Source organism: Natator depressus, chromosome 3 (assembly GCF_965152275.1).
Source record: "Natator depressus isolate rNatDep1 chromosome 3, rNatDep2.hap1, whole genome shotgun sequence".
NCBI classification, from domain to species: Eukaryota; Metazoa; Chordata; order Testudines; family Cheloniidae; genus Natator; species Natator depressus.
Window position 1 is genome coordinate 93,687,893 of NC_134236.1, and position 17,491 is coordinate 93,705,383.

The 17,491-nt window shown below is 40.7% G+C and overlaps 1 protein-coding gene across 1 annotated transcript in view; it reads right to left on the minus strand.

Moving 5' to 3' along the window:
- TBC1D32 (TBC1 domain family member 32) overlaps positions 1-17,491 on the minus strand; it is a 183,272-nt gene that overhangs the window by 140,151 nt on the left and 25,630 nt on the right. The window contains exons 8-17 of the mRNA XM_074948323.1: positions 16,588-16,666; positions 16,349-16,452; positions 16,197-16,258; positions 13,067-13,211; positions 11,857-11,916; positions 6,404-6,503; positions 5,861-5,998; positions 5,085-5,177; positions 4,686-4,828; positions 3,479-3,606 (exon numbers count right to left, since the gene is read on the minus strand). Of these exons, the coding sequence (XP_074804424.1) occupies positions 3,479-3,606; positions 4,686-4,828; positions 5,085-5,177; positions 5,861-5,998; positions 6,404-6,503; positions 11,857-11,916; positions 13,067-13,211; positions 16,197-16,258; positions 16,349-16,452; positions 16,588-16,666 (1,052 nt within the window). The remainder of the gene's footprint in view (positions 1-3,478; positions 3,607-4,685; positions 4,829-5,084; positions 5,178-5,860; positions 5,999-6,403; positions 6,504-11,856; positions 11,917-13,066; positions 13,212-16,196; positions 16,259-16,348; positions 16,453-16,587; positions 16,667-17,491) is intronic.

Sequence of the window (17,491 nt, forward strand, 5' to 3'; positions counted from 1 at the left end):
TTTGCTGGCCAGGGTCAGACGCGGGTCTGAGGGAGTTTTCTAAGAGGTGCAGTTTCAGTCTTCGCTCCTTGTCCTTGAGGGTTCGCGCTTTAAGCTTATTAAAATGGATGCATTTTGGGGGTACATGAGACTCCCCCAAACAGCGTACACACTGTGAATGACCATCCGAGATAGGAATGGCCTCGTTGCAGAAGGCACATCTCTTGAAGCCAGGGGAGCCGGGCATGTCCGTAGCCGAGGGGTTTTTTTTTGTTTGTTTGTTTTTGGGGTTTTTGTTTTTGTTTTTAAATAATTCTAAAAAATAAACTATTTTTCTTAAATAGTAACTCTCTGACTAAACTATCTAAATTAAACTGAGAAAACAGAACTATCTATGAGTAAATCTGAGAGGACTGCTGAACTCCGTCTCTAGCCTGGGACGGTAGAGAAGGAACTAAGGAGCCCAGGCTGTGCGCGCGCTATTCAAACACTGACAGCTCGTGAGGTAGGCACAGCACATGTGTGGCCCGTAGGCATACTGCTGTAGAAATCTCTGATCAAAGGTGCTGGGACGCATCTTGACCTGAAGTAGAGCACCCACAGCGACATCTCTCATAGAAGAAATATATGTTAAACTATATAACTGCTGATATAAGCAAATAAATGTGTACAGATAGAGCGTATCTTCCTGATTAGCAAGAAGTACCAAATCAAGTGTAAAGTGCAGCTATATCTAGTTGCAAATCAACATGTTTTAATGGTTACCAAGCAGCTAAAAAGTGCAACGGTTGTAAAGCAAGATTAAAATCAGTGATTTAAACCACTTTGCTCCAAGTGCCCACAAACCACACAAAGCTGCTTTCTTCAGCTAAGAATCCAGTTGGGAAAAGCAACAAAAGACAGTTCTTAGAATGGTTACAGTCTGAGCATCTGCGATGGAGTGAACTCACCCCGCCCTGGACGGAGAAGGGTTAACTCCTCACTTTGGGCAGAAGAAGCCATGCCCCTATGTTCCTACTGGGCATGCTCCAGGTGTAGCACCAGTATAAGAGGGAGCAGCTCAGCTCAGCTCAGTCTGGGCTGACCCCTGGACAGGAAGGATGTTCCTTGCTGGCTCCTGCCCGGGAGCAGTTGGAACCCTGGATGGTGGAAGCCAGAGGCACTGAGACCCAAGCAGACATCCAGCTACCTGTGGATACCCCAGGGAAGTTTGAGCTACAGGGATTTACACCAGCTGAGGAACCCGGAGACCCCAAAGACGCACAGACCACCACCACGAGTAGTACAGTAGGAAATAGCCCAGGAGGGGGACTAGCTATTGTCCGAACGATAGTCAGCATATTGCATACAGATCCCCGCTGACTCAGTGGCAGGCATCCTCACCCCTCACCAGGGTTCTGGGCTGGGACCTGGTGGAGCAGGGAAGGCCCAGGTCCCCCAACCCTGGCTGCCACCATCCCCCTGGGTGGCGGCCCCCACACCGTAACTGGCTGCCAGGCCGTACAGCCCCACCCGCACCCTGGAGGGCAACTCTATTGACGCTGGGAGTGGATGGGTCATTACAAAAACTAATTTCACCATACTAATTTCCCCCTACTGTTACTCACACCTTCTTGTCAACTGTTTGAAATGGGCCACCCTCATTACCGCTACAAAAGTGATTTTTCCTCCCTTGGTATTCTACTGTTAATTGAATCGTCTCATTAGCACTGACCCCCTCCCCCTCCCCGCACTTGGTAAGGCAACTCCCATCTTTTCATGTACTGTATATATACCTGCTACAGTATTTTCCACTCCATGCATCTGATTAAGTGGGTTCTAGCCCATGAAAGCTTATGCCTAAATAAATTTGTTAGTCTCTAAGGTGCCACAGGGACTCCTCGTTGTTTTGCTGATTCAGACTAACACAGCTATCATGCTGAAATCTATTGACGCTAGCCACTAGGCCATACAGCCCCACTCCAGACAGCCACTCTATTAAATCTGACATCTAGACCACACTGCCCTGCAAACCCTATTGACTATTGACTCTGGCTGCTAGGCCTCACTGCAGAGAAGGGCTTCCCCATTGACATGGATCATGAGACTCTACCGCCCTGCAGATCAGGACGATTATATAGACTCCGGCCATTGGGCCTTACAGCCCTGCGGATCAGGGCAACACTAATGACTTGAGCCTTTAGGTCCCACTGCCTAGAGACAGAGGGCAGCTTGAAGGACAGAGTGAACTCACCCCACACTGGATGGGGTCTCCCTGCCCCATCATGGTATCACTATAATCCTCACCAGTACAATCCAGGTAAACAGTTATTCCTTTCCCTTAGCTGGGGTCTGGGTTCAGAAGTCTCCCAAGTTAGAAGACAATGAGCTCCTCTCCCTAGTCAGAAATACTTTGCTCTTACTCTACCTTTCTCCCCACTCCACCCCCAAAATTGCTACCTTCTTATGACTTCCCTCACTTAGGAGGCATATTTATTAGTTCCATCTCCAAACAGCCTAACAAGCCATTGCTGTCAGATCTTCTCTCCAGAACTTGAAGCTCAGTCTTTAAAGGCTAGTTTCCACTTCTCTGCCCAGTAGCGAGGTTTTGGCCCTACCACCCATTATAGGGATGGAGCACACACAGCCCATAACAGGGAAATAATAATCTATGTAAAACTGCGGATCAAAACTCTATAATAGCTTATTTTGTAGGGAGAATGGAGGTAATTCATTTTGCAAAATTATTTTCTTTTATAGGTCAATATGTCAAAGAGAACACAGGCTGATGGCCTATGTGGCAACGCAGTACAGGGGATCTACGTTCAGATACCAAGACCTCCAGAAAGGGAATGCTGTGGAGGTAGTATGCACTGCACTGGGAAGAAAGCTCGCACTTTGTGTCAATCTCCAATCAATATATACTACATTATGTTTGGGTAATCTTATTGTTGATGGACAACAATTCAGCCAGTCAGAAAACATTCTTTTCAAAAGGAACAGTAAATGTAAACTACGTTTTTATCAATCAGCTGTTTTTTTGATTATGCTAGGCTGATAGCTGATTTTAGGTGAGAGAAGGATGCAAAAATGTAGAGCTGGCACAGACAGACAGATGGGTGCAGGGGGCATGTGACCAACCTTCCCAGAGCTGGCTCTGTTCCAATACTATTTACTCCTCACTTTCATGAGCATTAAATTGACCCAAGAATCCTCCAATTACTTTTTTTAAAAGTCTATTGAAAGGACAAAGCCCTCATGTTACAAAGGAAAATTTTAAACAATCAAAATCTGCTTCTTCTTTGCTTTCTATAAAAGTGCCCCTTCACCTTGCGATTCACTCTACATTGTCCTGTCACAGTTCATTCCACTGATACACTCCCTTCATGTATCTGCTAATTAGACTTTGTTATTTAAAGCAAAAACAAAACATATATACTTTATAAATAACAAGGGGACAATGAATGACTTCAAGCTCATATTTAGTGGAGTAAAATATTTTTTTAAAGTACTCTCTTACCTATCCTTTTTGGCAGAGTTCATGTTTCCTCCATAAAGGAGAAGAGAAAGGCCATCTTCTACAGCAGCAATCCTTGCCAAAATATCAGCTATATGTATTAAAGAGGTTTCAGGGCAATTTATATACATCTGTTTTGTTAAAAAAAATACATTCGTTTTTTAGGTAAATGGCTTATAAAGTTTCTTTTTACATTTTTAACATGTTTCTGTAAAATATGCGTGTACAAGTCTGGCTCAGGTCTGTAGTGACCAATGATCACCCTTACAATAGCTGTTCAATAGCCTAAATCAGTGATACTCAAACTGAGGCCAGGTCCACACTATCGGCTAAATTGGCACTACTGCGATTGATGCAGCGGTGTCGATTTAACAGGTCTGGTGAAGACACAAAGTCGATGGGAGAGCGTTCTCCCATCCACATCTGTACTCCACCTCCCCAAGAGGCGGAAGGTATGTTGACGGGAGAGCATCTCTTGTCAACATAGCACGGTGAAGACACCACTGTAAGTCGATCCAAATTACGTCAACTTCAGTTATGTAACTTACATAACTGAACTAGTGTAATTTAGATTGATTTATAGTGCTAGTGTAGACCAGCCCTGATGCTTACGAGCCACAAGTAACTCTTTAATGTACCTTCTGTGGCTCTTTGCAACACATGATATTAAAACACTGTGATTTAATTATTAACCAATCAGGATGCTTTTACTATGCTATTAATCAATTAAGTTATTAACGTATTTGCTGTGAGAGTGCGCGTGTGTGTATTACTATAGTAAATGAAACAATGAATTCACACTACCGTGGCTCTTTTGCGTAATGCTGATAGCTAATTTGGCTCCTGAACCACTGAGATCTGAGTATCACTGGCATAAACAAAATTAGCAAATGGCCTCTGTTCAAATTGAAGCACGTACATATCCTTATCATAATTATCACCTTTAATGATACTGACAGAAAAAAGTCCATGGACTGAATCAGCATGGAGAATGCACTACCCATACACTAAAGGAGATACTGTAATGAAAATAAACTATACCAATTAAGCACCTTTATAGCGGATAACAACATCCACACTATCAGGTTGCGCTGATTTCCAATACCACAAGAATACACTTTAACAAAAGTATTGATTTTTCTCACACATCTCTTTGATATGGTAAGATTTAAACAAACATTTAAAGTTTATTTGGGGGAACACTACAAACCTCTGTTTCATTCAGTAAATTATGAATGGGATGAAGAAGTGCATCTATCACCGTATTAGTATATAAACATTCAGTAGCACATTCAGTTCGGTCACACAGAATTTGTAGCACCTCTGTAACAAGGATTGCTGGAGAATAATTGCCTGACAAACACAAGAAGTATTAGTTTAAATTTTTAATATTAAATGAACATTAATATATTATCATAACTTTTATCCAGATGCTTACTTGAGTCATCTTCAGTTGGGTAATATCCAGTCAAGAAAGAAAGAAAACAAAAGAAAGTTTGCAAAGCTGTTATTTAAAATATCCAAATTAAAAGTAACCAGATACAAAAGGTATTGAATTCTTCCTCAAAAGTGACACAATTAAGAAATTAAATAAAAAGGGCAATATTACCTGTGTGCACTGTCAAAGTTGTCTTTGGGCAAGTGGGAGAGCAATAAATAAATTGAATAAATAGTACCAACAGGTCGGTTAGGGATATGAAATCTACAAAAATCACAAAGAAAAAAAGGAGTCTATAAAATAAAGCACTATATTAACCTCATAACAAAATGAACTTTCTAAACATAGGTAATCAACTTCTTGTTTTATTGTGATTAACGGCTTTATCTACAGATGACACACTACAGTAATTTTGGACTATAGCCACTTAGCTAACCACTGTAAATATTTCCAGATCATCTAATATGGCTTGATCCTCTCCCATTTAAATCAACTGGAGTTTTACCACATCTTCTGTGGAAGTAGGAGGTGGCCTATAGTTTAAAGGTATTGAATACATGTATGATATTTATGAATAGTTGGACAAACTTCATCAAGACTGTTACAAGTTGAAGTTAATTGTAAAGGGAATTTTCCATAAATATGCAACAAGACTGTGGATTTAACTTATTATCTCAATCATTGTCACAATTTAACCATTCTTAGTACATTAACTGTGCCATTACTACTTTCACTACTCAGACAACAATACAAATTTACTTACTATCAAGGATGAAGAAATTAGGCTCAGTTTTAGCCACACTATGTCTAACAAAGACTCCCAGTTACAGAAGTGCCGAATAATAGGAACAATCTCACGTAACATCTACAATACCACATTTGAAACACAGCTTAACAACAAACACATTGTCATTAAACATCTTCCTCTTTCCTCCACTTGCCCATACCTTTTCTATTTTCCAGCTGTACAGGAAATAGGTTTCTGCCTTGTTTATATATCAACAATCTTCCTAAAAGGCACAGTGAATGAACAAAATAGATATACTGTAATTCTTGTCCTGAGTAGGAAGTCTTCTGGTTATTGCCTTAAAAAAAACACACAAAAAAACAAAAAAAACATTTCTCACAATTCAGTTACAGTTTCAGTACCATACCTGTCTATTATGTATTCCTCCTGTTTGAACCACCAATAAATGTGTAATATTACATTTGTAAAGGAAGTTTCCCAGACAGCATAAATAAGCAAATATCACTGAAATATACTTTTTCCCCCCATTTCAAGTGAAAAAGACATAAAGAGCTATTTCAAAAGATTATACATAAAGAGATTTTTGTGGGATTAAAGCGTGAGGGTGTATTCTTCTTTTGCCATGTGGAGCTCAGATATCACAGTAATAAGCACAGTATAAAAATCTAGGTTTATGTATGTATATGTATAAAAATATAAAATATATAAAAATTGTAGAACACATGATAAAATAATTACTTACTGCTGTAATGCTGGGGCAAAACATTAACTTTAGAAGTTGCATCAACTACTGATTCACATGATTCAAAGTAGTAAACACACTGTTGAACAGATGCAGTAATCTGAAAAAAGCAAAATACAATAAAACTTCCAACACCTCACAATAAATTAATTCTCCTTTAGATCCAAGTACTACCTCTTAACAACAGGGTCTGAATTTTCATATGATTGCACATAGTTTAAAATGAATCAGCCACTTACCAAAAGGAGGGAAAATTTTCCAAAGCAATATAAGTGCCACTGCAAAGTCCATAATGTTTATCAATAGAAACTTCAGATCTAGAGGTATCAAAAGGATTATTCTGCGAAAAATATATTCGTAGGTATTTGTGAAAGCTAGAACAAGTACAGTATTTAGTGTTATACAGGAACACTGATATGGAAACTGTGTGGTAGGAATTATTTTGGGATGTCAAGAAGTTCAGCAGGCCAATCTAAACCACAACATTGTCCAGTTATACTGGAAGAAGGACAGAAGACACTGTGTATGGTTTAATCAGCCCACAACTTTATTATTAGATGTCTGAGATAACCCAGCAGATAATATAATATAGTGCAGGTAACTCCATGTTCATTTCAATATCTACCTATCTTATCTATTCGAAAGAATAGTAAACATGGCAAGCGACCAGCTTGGCTTAATGGTGAAATCCTAGCGGATCTTAAACATAAAAAAGAAGCCTACAAGAAGTGGAAGGTTGGACATATGACCAGGGAAGAGTATAAAAATATTGCTCGGGCATATAGGAAAGATATAAGGAGGGCCAAATCGCACCTGGAGCTGCAGCTAGCAAGAGATGTCAAGAGTAACAAGAAGGGTTTCTTCAGGTATGTTGGCAACAAGAAGAAAGCCAAGGAAAGTGTGGGCCCCTTACTGAATGAGGGAGGCAACCTAGTGACAGAGGATGTGGAAAAAGCTAATGTACTCAATGCTTTTTTTGCCTCTGTTTTCACTAACAAGGTCAGCTCCCAGACTGCTGCGCTGGGCATCACAGAATGGGGAAGAGATGGCCAGCCCTCTGTGGAGATAGAGGTGGTTAGGGACTATTTAGAAAAGCTGGACGTGCACAAGTCCATGGGGCCGGACGAGTTACATCCGAGAGTGCTGAAGGAATTGGCGGCTGTGATTGCAGAGCCATTGGCCATTATCTTTGAAAACTCGTGGCGAACGGGGGAAGTCCCGGATGACTGGAAAAAGGCTAATGTAGTGCCAATCTTTAAAAAAGGGAAGAAGGAGGATCCTGGGAACTACAGGCCAGTCAGCCTCACCTCAGTCCCTGGAAAAATCATGGAGCAGGTCCTCAAAGAATCAATCCTGAAGCACTTACATGAGAGGAAAGTGATCAGGAACAGTCAGCATAGATTCACCAAGGGAAGGTCATGCCTGACTAATCTAATCGCCTTTTATGATGAGATTACTGGTTCTGTGGATGAAGGGAAAGCAGTGGATGTATTGTTTCTTGACTTTAGCAAAGCTTTTGACACGGTCTCCCACAGTATTCTTGTCAGCAAGTTAAGGAAGTATGGGCTAGATGAATGCACTATAAGGTGGGTAGAAAGCTGGCTAGATTGTCAGGCTCAACGGGTAGTGATCAATGGCTCCATGTCTAGTTGGCAGCCGGTGTCAAGTGGAGTGCCCCAGGGGTCGGTCCTGGGGCCGGTTTTGTTCAATATCTTCATAAATGATCTGGAGGATGGTGTGGATTGCACTCTCAGCAAATTTGCAGATGATACTAAACTGGGAGGAGTGGTAGATACGCTGGAGGGGAGGGATAGGATACAGAAGGACCTAGACAAATTGGAGGATTGGGCCAAAAGAAATCTGATGAGGTTCAATAAGGATAAGTGCAGGGTCCTGCACTTAGGATGGAAGAATCCAATGCACCGCTACAGACTAGGGACCGAATGGCTAGGCAGCAGTTCTGCGGAAAAGGACCTAGGGGTGACAGTGGACGAGAAGCTGGATATGAGTCAACAGTGTGCCCTTGTTGCCAAGAAGGCCAATGGCATTTTGGGATGTATAAGTAGGGGCATAGCGAGCAGATCGAGGGATGTGATCGTTCCCCTCTATTCGACACTGGTGAGGCCTCATCTGGAGTACTGTGTCCAGTTTTGGGCCCCACACTACAAGAAGGATGTGGATAAATTGGAGAGAGTCCAGCGAAGGGCAACAAAAATGATTAGGGGTCTAGAGCACATGACTTATGAAGAGAGGCTGAGGGAGCTGGGATTGTTTAGTCTGCAGAAGAGAAGAATGAGGGGGGATTTGATAGCTGCTTTCAACTACCTGAAAGGGGGTTCCAAAGAGGATGGCTCTAGACTGTTCTCAATGGTAGCAGATGACAGAACGAGGAGTAATGGTCTCAAGTTGCAATGGGGGAGGTTTAGATTGGATATTAGGAAAAACTTTTTCACTAAGAGGGTGGTGAAACACTGGAATGCGTTACCTAGGGAGGTGGTAGAATCTCCTTCCTTAGAGGTTTTTAAGGTCAGGCTTGACAAAGCCCTGGCTGGGATGATTTAACTGGGAATTGGTCCTGCTTTGAGCAGGGGGTTGGACTAGATGACCTTCTGGGGTCCCTTCCAACCCTGATATTCTATGATTCTATGATTCTACCTGGGGGCTTCCGCCAGCCCCCCTTTTTCCAGCCAATCCATTGCTGCTCCACCCGGTCTGGTGAAAAGGGGTTTCTCTTGCTGAGCTTGCCCTTATCAACTCCCCAGCTCTTCCAGTCCCTGGGGGATGAGTCAACTGACTCCCAGCACCTTTGCAGAAGGGTCTGTGCCTCTCTTCCCCGCACTTAAAGTGATATACCCCTTCTTTCGGCAAGCCTCCCCTCCCATTGGTTAACTAAATAAAAACATGTTGCAGGGTAGCATTGTAAAGATGTCAGGAGAATAAGCTACATATGTCCAAAAAAGCCAAATGTTTTCTTTAATTTATCCCACATTTTAATCACCCTTTTAAAATAATTTCACTCATGGTCTCTTTTCACTTTTAATAGCCATGTTTTAAAGTCACTTTGCCCACTACACATGTAGATTTTTTTTTAATCCTGCTTCAAAAGGACACCTAATCTGGTCTTCAAAGCCTCAAACTATTTTTTCTTTTTCTTCCCCCTCCCAATGTACTGTACAATAGTGTCTATATCACTGAATATGACGGATCAAATTCGCACTGGCTTAAATGCGTATGGTGCTATAAGCTAGATATTTGATTAAGATTATCTGAAAGTTTGTGGTCAACATTTTCAAACCTATGTGCCTAACATTAGACTTCTAAATTGATGTTTAATCATTTAAATAAAAGTGGTCTGATTTTCGAAGGTAGAGCACACCTGCAGCTCTCATTGATTTTGATGGTATTAGTTGGAGGCCGGCAATTCTGAATATCGGCTACTTTTATGTAGGTGCTTAAATATGAATTTAGAAGCCTAGGTTTAGGCATCCAGATTTTAAATGTTTGATCAGAGGATCCATCTATACAAGTCAAATGTGTCAGTGCCTTAACAATATTGCTAGCACTGATGGTCTCTGCAAAAGGGCAGCGTGTTTATGCTACAAAATATTTTTTTATTTACAAAAAAGGGTTTTCAACACACAGCACTCTACTCAAACAGGTGCTGCAATTAAAACTGCAGATGTACACCTCCCCAGAAATGTGTTTTTGAAATTAGCAAATAATGAAAGAGATGGCCTGAAGTTATATTTGCAATTATTATAATACTGGGGTACCGCGTCTCTTTTACTATTGACCCACATATTGCATATACATTGAAAAAAAGTAAAATAAATGCACAACTTGGTAGTGGGCCTAACTTATACTTACGGATCATGTATGTTTAACTGTACTGTGTGTACACTTTATATTATGAACTCTTTGGGGCATGGACCACATTTTCCTCTGTGTTTTCAGAGAGCCAAGCACGACGTTGGTGCACAACTAATAAACCTAGATGCACCTGATATAAAAGGTATTTTTATGTTTTTTCTGTATTTTATTTAATATATTATAATGTTATAAATTATATAACATCAAACTTCTTCATTTGTATTAACATATTTTATAAAATATAGCCTCGATCCTGCAACATGTTCCATACAGGTGGACCACCACTAGCATCTGCATGGAGCCCCACTGAAATCAGCAAAGCTTTGTGCAAGTGCAGGGGGCACAGTTTCAGAGTCAACTGCACCTTTGACTCTCCTCCTGGTCTTCCTCGAGGGCACCCACTTAAGAATTTAGGCTTCCCAGCGGTCACCTCTTTTAGGGTGTTTTGCATCTCTCTCCCATGAGACTGGGGGTTTAGGTTTGCAGTCCCTTTGCAATTTGCTGTAATTTCCCTGTAGGTCTGACCAGGATCCAGCACCTGCGGTTAACTCTTTCTCCAGGCACTATAACAGTATACACCAGCTACCAACCAGCCTTCACAAAGCAAACTGCATTTATTCGAGCAAAAACACTACAGAGAAAACATATAAAACCAAAAAAGAACCTATATGAATGATAAATGCTTACCCGCGGTCACCCCTAATTCAAACACAGGGTTCTGGTAGGTGTCATTCTTTCAAACCCCACAGCTGGGTTTGCCCCCTTGATTACAAGTTCATGTCAGTTTTTAGACCAGGAACCACACTCCAGTGGACAGTTCAGCTGTTTCTTATAGAGCTTGAGCCAAGGTAACTAGTCAGTAGCCATCTTTTTTGGCTTTTGCATAGCCCAGGCTGTGGAATTTGCATTATACACTCCCCAAGGATTCCCCAGGAAACCCACTTATCACATTGTGCCAAAAGTCCATGCCTGCTACCACATTTCAATATAGTCATTTGAACTCTTTACACTTCCCAGGTCCCACAACTGCCACACAGGTCTGCTCAGGTGGAACAAGTTGCAGTATTGGTGCTTTACATATTTGATATGTTCTGCCTTAGCCTTACAATTTTTGATTGATGATGCTTGATTTCATAACCTTAATATTGCATTAACAGGAGGAGTCTTTTTTCATCAAACAGTTTAAAACCAAACTCAAGATGTATGTTTTTATGACAATTTTCCACGTGTTTATCCTCATCTATATGTATGTCTTATGCAACAAATCTATAATACAACATGTATAAATAGTATTAAACAACAGTCTCATTTATTAAATAGCTGATATAAAATTTTTCAATTTCCCCTTATTCAAATCTGCTCACGTGCCCCATATTGCATTTAGCACTGACAAAAGACTATTGGGTTCTGAAACAATTTTTTTAAACCAAAGACTTGACCAATTTAAAAAACTATCACATGGTCTACCAAAGGAAAAAAGACCAGGCACAACAGAAGACAGGAACAAATAACTGCTCAAACCACAAGGAACATAATGAAAATAAATTCCAAGCAGAATATGGTAACCACAAATATAGACTTACCAGAGATTTATATTTCTTTTCAAGGAGCCTCAGCACCACTGTTCTGCTATAATTTGCATGCTAAAATTGTACAATAGAAATAGTGTGAACATCAATCATTTGATTTAATTTTTACTTTGCAACACAAAAATCAAAGTTCTCCAATTCTATTCCAATAATTACTGCACAGAAGTAAGTTCTAATTCATGTTAATCACTGTTGCATACAGGTATGTTTTTCTATTGGCATTAGATTAGGGTAGCAATAAAAAAGAGAGGATTACAATAAAACTACAGTAGTTTTAGAGATAGGCCAGAATGAAAATAAACACAAAGTGCAGTTACGCATGTGCCAAACTAGAAAACCAGTAACTATGCTTAGATGACAGGATATGGCTTCATACAGAGCTATGCAAATCCTGAATGGCATAGTTGTGAGGGGCAGAATGCAAATTGACCCTTTTGTGCTCCCTTGGAGAACTGCTAATTCTAACCTCAAAAGGAACCTACACCACACCTTCCCAACGAAGCTATTCTCTATCCTTCCACCTGTACCCTTCTCTCTAACCTGGCCCAGGACTATTGCCACACACAACTTTTTATATATGTTTCTCATCGTTTTATGATGTTTAAATTTTAACCCTTAATTACACTATAATCACCTTTACTTAAAAACTGTCACAAAAGATGCATTTTAACTACTTCTGCAACAATTACTTTCTGCCCCCAAAGCCCTTTAGCAGGTATATATACCATATGTTATAGTCTATACCAGTGGTTCTCAAAGCCGGTCCGCCACTTGTTCAGGGAAAGCCCCTGGCGCACCGGACCGGTTTGTTTACCTGCCGTGTCTGCAGGTTCGGCCGACCGCGGCTCCCACTGGCTGCGGTTTGCCGCTCCAGGCCAATGGGGGCTGCGGGAAGCGGTGCGGGCCAAGGAACATGCTGGCCACCCTTCCCGCAGCCCCCATTGGCCTGGAGCGGCAAACCACAGCCAGTGGGAGCGGTGAACCGCAGCCAGTGGGAGCCGCGATCGGCCGAACCTGTGGATGCGGCAGGTAAACAAACCAGTCCGGCGCGCCAGGGACTTTCCTTGAACAAGTGGCGGACTGGCTTTGAGAATCACTGGTCTATAGAACTGGATACAACCTAGAATCACTGTTTCCAATCTTTATGAGTTAAACATTTTGAAATCCATAAAATCCATCAGCAGATCCTTCCATTTTTCCTTACCATCCATTTTTTAAACCACACAGCTTTGATATCAAGCAGAGCCAAGAAGTAGACTGGATCCAAAAGTTTTGGAGAGACAAGGTGTCTTTGCTCACATTTTACTGACAACAGCAATAAGGTACTCTCAACTATTTCTTCCATATACCTCAAGAGATTATTAGAAAAAAAAAATGGTCAAGTGTTAAATCAAATTAAATTTTATACTGGTACCAGTCAAAAATAATCTTGCTTATAATACTGGGAAACTTTTTAAATTGGGAATATACATACACTATGAATGGAACCTGAATTACATTTAATTTGATCTTTTAATGTTCATTTTTAGCCCTTACTGCGTTACTGTGAATAAAATGGATAACAACATGCATATTTTTATATAGCATCTTCCCAAAGGAATCCATAACAGTATATAAAAGTTGGCTGGTAATTATTATTATTAATTGTTTACCCCCATGGAAATGCAGTCTCCTCCAAGACAAAAGAAGGTAAATGTTTAACTGTGCATAAAAACTACTACCCAAATTGTTAGGAAAAAGAATTTAAGTAGGTAGAATGTAATTACCGGTACTTAGATTTGGATTTGGCCAGAACCCTGGGGGCCAAAGTCTCCGACTGTTGGGGAAAATGCCATTGATCTTTTAATTAAAAGTGATTAGCCACTTTTCTCTCATCTGAAAGAGAACAATTCCAATAGCAAAGCACCTCTGAGATGCTGCAGTACTGGACCATCAATGACTTGGAATTAAGAGTGCTACATACTCAATCACCAACACTTCCTGCATCACACAGTCATACTGCCTGAGTACTGGAGAGCCTGACATCTGTTGGCATATTCTAGAAGATGCCAGGAGAGGATAAGGTTTCCAGAGAGTCTGGAGAGGAGGTAGATTATTTTGAGTGCACTGATGGGGAATTGATGTCATGCAGCTGATGCCAAGCTGCAGTGGAACTAACAGGGAAAAGTGTTTGCCTGCTTCCCCAAAGGTAGGGGGCCTGAAGGCTGAAAGACCGTAGGAGGAAAGGCTGAAAGGCACAGAAGACTGAAAACCAGAAGTTGAACTAGCTATGGAGAGAAGAAAGATAGGGTTATTAGTGTCAAATGGTTCTTTATGATTTCAAAATAAGGGTGGCGGTGTACGCGGAGACTTTGGCAAATCAGTAAAGTTCCTGAAACCACTATGGCTTATTGCTAAAAGCAGCCAAGTAAGCAGGCTGTAAATTGGCCATTCAGCAGTCTCAGTTTAACCAAGGCAGAAGAGGGGGGGGGGGGCTGGGTGCCACAGAAAGGGCAGCTTGACCCTGCGTCCTTCCTGATAAGAATTGTGTTGAAGTTGCTGATACATACATTTTAGAAGAGCAGGATGTTCCCCAGGAATGTCTATTGGGGTCTCAAGGCTGCAAACTCTGGAAAAACCCACACCTGGTTAATCAATAATCAGAAGAAAGCCTCTTGCTTAACCATTGAAACTGCTTGCTTGACAAGTTTTCTTTAGGGGACATGTCATTTTGTTACTAATGTATAAATAAAGGGGGGAAAGTCTGAGGTGGTGGGACTCTTCAGGACTGGACTCTCCCTCTGGATGTATCTTGTGTTCCCCACCGGCAGACGGGCTGCCGCTGTGCCACTCGAGAGCCACACTCAGCTTTGGTAATTATCAAGGGTTGGGGGTGTTTTACTAACCTGTTGCGGACGTGTGTATAAGTGCTTGAAACTAAGTGAAGTTTAGCTTTAAGTGAAAGCACTCTTGTGTTGTCCTGTTTGTGCCAGCCATCTATCGGTCGGACGGCCGTGTCTCCCCTGATTTATTTCCTGACACCACCTCGCACAGAGTAAAAGTTACCAAGAGCTTTGGGTCAAAAGAACCCCGGGTAACAGCGGGAATGGAAAGAGTATATATTGAAAAATATATTTACACAAAGACACCTGCATAGCTGATGGTAGTTGAGAGGGCTAATGAAGTAGTAGCCCTGAACTGGCAGATGAGAAATGGAAAGGGACTTTCTGTAAGACTGTGACTAATTAATTGGAAGAAACCAATATCTTTATATGAGTAGTATACTAAATTAAAGAGAAAAAGAATATGGTACCCAAAAAAAGGCATAGTGGGGCACAAAAATGATGTTTTGTACATACAGTAATCATCCTACATGTTTATTCAGAGAGAGTCACAAATGTTAGGGCCAAAAGGAACCACAATGATAATCAAGTCTGACCCTCTCCATAACATGGGCTATAGCATTTCACCAAGTGGTTCCTGAATCAAGCCCATAACTATGCAGTGAAACAGCTGACAATGCAGATAATCCGTCAAGCAAGGCCTGACTGAAAGGGTTACTGAAATTATGCAGAGACTGTAGAGTGAATTCATTTCCTCAAGTGTCTACACAGCTGGACTGCACCCATTACTACAACCTATGTATAGCATCTCTCCTTTAAACTAATTTCTTCAACACAGCCTTTTAACTCCTTTTTCCTCATTCCCATCCAAAAACTGCTTTCCTTATATAGACCCTTTGTATGTGCACAAGAGAAAGAAAACAAGGAACAATAAGAGATACACTGAATATCACTACTAGTTCCACCACTTCCTTTGTTACCCTCCACCCACCATTCCTCGTGGAAGCGGCGGCCAGTACACCCCTCGGCCTGCGCCGCTTCTAGTAGCTCCCATTGGCCTGCAGCAGCGAACCGCGGCCACTGGGAGCCGTGATCAGCCAAACCTACGGACACGGCAGGTAAACAAACCGGCCCGGCCCGCCAGGGGCTTTCCCTGCACAAGCGGCGGAGCAAGTTTGGGAACCACTGGTTTAGGTTTTAAAATTCTCAGGATAGGGGCCTTGCCTCTTGATTTGTAAAGCATCCAATAAAATAAAATAGTAATGAAGGGAAGGAGTAGTAGACCACTGTCCACAGTGAGCCTCTAAGTAGTTTTGTGATCCAGTGGATCCATGCCATGACAGATCCACTGGCCATTCCCCATCCCATGCTCAACCAGCTCTCAGTCCCTCTCCATTGCCTCCACAATCCAGACATTTAGATACACATTACTAATCTTCTGATAAAATTCTATGCCTTTAACACTAACGTAAAAAATATTTATCTTAGAAATACTGATTCAAGGTGACATACTTTTCTGGATGACGAATCCAGAAAGAGGGTACCTCTCTTTGGTACTCATTTAGAAGACGCACCTGTGAACATAAAGGTTATAATTTTTTTAAAAAAGAATTAATAATATTTCAATAATTAAAAAAAATAAAAGGGATAGAAAACTAACATACCTTTTTAAGTAAACGAATTATTTCTGCGTTAGTTATGTCTATACCATCTGAAATAGTAGGAACACAGTTTTCTCCAGAAAGAAAGTACAATTCTAAGTGTTTCGCTGAAAAGAGAAGGAAAAAAAAAAAACAGTATTACTAGTAATACAGACCTCATTAAGATGTGATTTTTTTTAAGGTGATTTCTGAAAAGCATATGAAACATGAAAAACTCTTAAAACAAGATTAAATGCACATACCTAGACTTGTATAGACTTCCCTTGTCATAGTTAGTGGAGAAGATGAAAAGGTCTTTGCATAGAATCTCAAAATTTTGTCCTAAGCGGAAAAAGAAATAAAATTAGTAACCTATGCTCAAATAACCTTATTAGCATGGTGCAAAATATGGTACAATTAAAAATTATTGTGTGTTATGCTCAATATTACATATTACTTAAATAGTACTAAAGATGCACCTGGTGCATTACAAGCATACAAAACAGGTCTGTGGTCTCAAGAACCTACAATCTAAAAGTAACAGTGCCCTGATCTTGCAATTTGCTGCTCCCTAATGGAACTGCATTGATCTATGCAAGCACAGGATCAGGGCCTATATTAGTATATTTTAATTGTTTTAATGTCATACAAAATGCAAGTAACTTACACAGTAACACTAATATATGAAGATTATCCACTGCTTTTAAACCAATGAAAGCACTACTTAGGAATAAGGAGAGAGATAAATGACAGCAGTTGACGCAGCTTTAACTATTTTAGTTTTGGCAGATATGAAGGGCACCTCCAGACTGAAAAAAACCCACATCACTTCATTTGCATTGCTTTTTCCACAGGAGATGTGCCCCAGAGATCATGTCAAAAGCAATAAAGAAAGCATCATACTTTTTTTCTGAACAGTGCATATGCAACACTGTATCTTCATGATGTATTATATCTTTTGTGACAATAAGAAAATACACCGCTTTACTGTGAGAGATTACCATCACATTTTATATAGTAGTTCAGCAATCTTGTTAACAAAATGATAAATATATTTTATGTTTATGCTATTGCAGAGAACAAAGCAGAAGATACAACTTAAATAACATTCCATGCACTTAACTTTTAAAGTGCAAATTTAATATACCACAGTCAGCACTATAATAC